We start from the raw sequence: 3,125 nt of genomic DNA, 5'->3' as shown, positions 1-3,125 counted from the left end.
GGAGTGCAGTGGCGTGATCTCAGTTCACTACAACCTCCGCCTCCCGGGTTCAAGTGATTCTTTCTGCCTCAGCCTCCTGAGTAGCTGGGACTACAGGCACCCACCACCACACCCGGCTATTTTTTTGTATTTTTAGTAGAGACAGGGTTTCACCATGTTGGCCAGCCTGGTCTTGAACTCCTGACCTCAGGAGATCTGCCCACCATAGCCTCCCAAAGTGCTGGAATTACAGGCATAAGCCACCATGCCTGCCCCAGACATAGCAATATTTTAACACTTAACAAAGGACTATCAATAAATGTGTATTCATAGAGAGGAGAAATCTGAATTGAAAACACTTGGGGGGGATTTGTAAAAACTGAATGACCATCTTATTCTGCAAGTTTGCCTAAGTGGAATTTCTTGTGATGGAGGTTAGTTTCATAGAATTTGGATGTGACTATGCTAAAAATACAAACTTGTCTTTAACTTCTACACATCCTAGTATGTGATTTAATTTTATTTCTGTATTTTCCTATAACTCTTCCCATAGCCTGCTTCACTTCCATGTTCTTCAGGCTGTAAATGAAAGGATTCAGCGTAGGGTTGATGACCACATAGAACAAGGAGATCAGTTTGTCTCCCTTTGCTGAGTAAAGGGACTTGGGCCTCATGTATCTGATTAATCCTGTTCCATAATATATGGTCACCACAGTCAGATGGGAAGCACAGGTTGAAAAGGCTTTTTTCCTGCTCTCAACTGAGTCTATTCTCATCACAGCCACCAGGATGCGCAGGTAGGAGAGAATAATGAGGAGGAAGGGGAGTAACACTGTTCCAGCCCCTCCTGCAACATCATGGCCTCCTGCAGGGATGTATCTGCACAGAACATGTGAAGAAGGATGGGCAGTTCACAGAAAATATAGTCAACAACATAAGGACCACAGAGTGGGAGGATTGTGAAGAACAGAGGCACCACTGAAGCAAAGAAGCCTGTGGTCCAGGCTCCCAGAGCCAGTGCCACACACACAGACGTGTTCATGATGAGCAGATACCTCAGTGGGAAACAAATGGCCACACAGCGGTCCAGTGCCATCACTGCAAGAAGAAAGCACTCAGTCACCTCCAGGAATAAGGTGATGTAGGTCTGAGCAAGGCAGAAGTGGTAAGAGATGACTTTCCTGGTTGCAAGGAAGTTATAGAGCATCTTGGGGACCACGATTGCGCTAAAAAATATGTTGAGAAAGGCCAGGTGACACAGGAAGATATACATGGGTGTCTGGAGAGGGGAATGCAGAACCACCAAAGTGATGACGGCTGTGTTTCCAAAACAATTGGCCAAGTAGGCCGGAGAGAACAGGAAGAAGAGGGGTGTCTCACTTTGGGGATGATTGGAAAATTCCACAAGGACCAGCTCAGCGACGGTGCTGGAATTCTTATGTCCCATTTTGGACAGCGAAATATGCCTGTTCAAATGGGAGCAAGGAGAAAAGAAAAATGGTCTTATATACAAATTCTGAGGTCAAATCAATTCCCTTTCACGGCAACTTTAATGCTGATGGTAAATGTATCTTAATTGGAATAAAAATTATTTGTGAAATTTCAGTGGACATGAAGAACAACTTCAAATCATAGTTTTCATCATATGATTACTTATTTTTGATAAATTACAAAAGAGCTTTTTGTTTAAAGGTGAGAATTTCACCATTTTATTGCATGTACTACAGAGCACTCCTCTATATTTGGCTAATCAAATGCTATTATCCATTTCTTAAAAATGAGCTACAGGTCCTATCAAAGAAAATGACTTTTCTAACATCATGAGCAGAAAATGTGCAGGTTGAAAATCATTCCGTTCTTCTCCTAATACATTAAAAGTCAGAAATGACACTAGTTTTCATTTAGTGAGAAAAGGGGTTGATTTTTTTTTCCTTTCTGATTCCTAAGGAGTATAAATTATCATCTCATATCGGAATAATACACCTAATTTAATTACTTAGACTATTTTAACTCCCTCAATATTAGTAAAAATAATATGGCTAATCCTCTAAACATTTGAGAGTCCAAATGTCTAGTAGTGGTCTTAGAGAAGATAACATATTGGTCCCCAAACCAAGCTTTTTGACCATTTTAAGCACAGTGTGAAACTGCTTTTATGGGCTTATGACTCATACATGTACATCTACAGCGATACACTTCCTGTACTCCACAAAATCTGAGTGAAACATACCAGCCTGTGCCGAAATGGAAGATATGGGTTAGTCGTACAAAGTGCAGACTGTCTTATACAACACACATTATCAAATGTCAACTGTGATGAACCAAACAACATAACATTAAGCAAAAACAAAACAAAACAGATGCTTAGGAGAACATTTTTAGACACGGGGGAATATAACATGTAAAACACAGAGCCTGGGGGCCACACAGACTCAGTGAAACTCCCTGTACCCTACACCTTTCCTTTCTCCACGCTCTCATATTTCCACTGCTTTCTCTTTTTTGTGCTTTAAAATTTCCTGTCTGGGGGTCACTTTCTTATTGGCATCTATGTAAAGGACTCTTCTAGATCCTGGTCTGACTCTCTACTTAGCTTTCTCTCCTGTCTGCACAGACGGAAGTACTGAGCCAGCAGGCCACATGACACAGCAACAAGGTAGTGGGGGTGGAGAGAGAGAAACAGAGAGTGAGAGACACACAGAGAGAAACAGAAAGACAGAGAGAGAGAGAGTGTGTGAATCTCAGTTCTGCGACAGGGAAGGGAGTGAGTTTAGGGAGAGGAGAGCAGCTGACATACTTGCCCAGTCTTTGGATGTAGGAAACCTGTTCATCCACAGTCAGTGCTGGCACCTGATAAGTGAATTTTCCTGGAAAGGGTGAAACTATCAAATCTTCACCTCTAAAGGAGATGCATGGGAAGCACAGCCGCTGGTCAGCCCCTGGAGCTCATCATCTTTTCTTGGCAGTGTGCTCCTCAGCTCCATGGAAGTTCTGTTAAAAAGAATGAGACAGCTATAGCTGTTAACATGCACAACCTGTTCCCTGATTTTACATGATTAATTTTAGTATAGAAGTTATCCACATTCTCTTTATGCCTTTCCTTATTTATCCCAACTTTATATTACATTTAGGGGATTGAAATGGAG

The 3,125-nt window shown here is 41.9% G+C and overlaps 1 protein-coding gene across 1 annotated transcript; it reads right to left on the bottom strand.

The window, feature by feature from the left end:
• Nucleotides 1–464: 464 nt before the first annotated feature.
• LOC104681158 (olfactory receptor 2A12-like) lies at nucleotides 465–1,447 on the bottom strand. The gene is given in 2 exon segments (XM_010387375.1): nucleotides 465–832; nucleotides 835–1,447. Coding segments are annotated over 2 exon segments (960 nt in total). The 5' UTR covers nucleotides 1,427–1,447.
• Nucleotides 1,448–3,125: the final 1,678 nt, after the last annotated feature.

This window comes from Rhinopithecus roxellana, chromosome 8, assembly GCF_007565055.1.
Source record: "Rhinopithecus roxellana isolate Shanxi Qingling chromosome 8, ASM756505v1, whole genome shotgun sequence".
NCBI lineage: Eukaryota > Metazoa > Chordata > Mammalia > Primates > Cercopithecidae > Rhinopithecus > Rhinopithecus roxellana.
The sequence above is the reverse complement of the archived record's forward strand: the minus strand, read 5'-3'. Positions and strand labels throughout refer to the sequence as shown.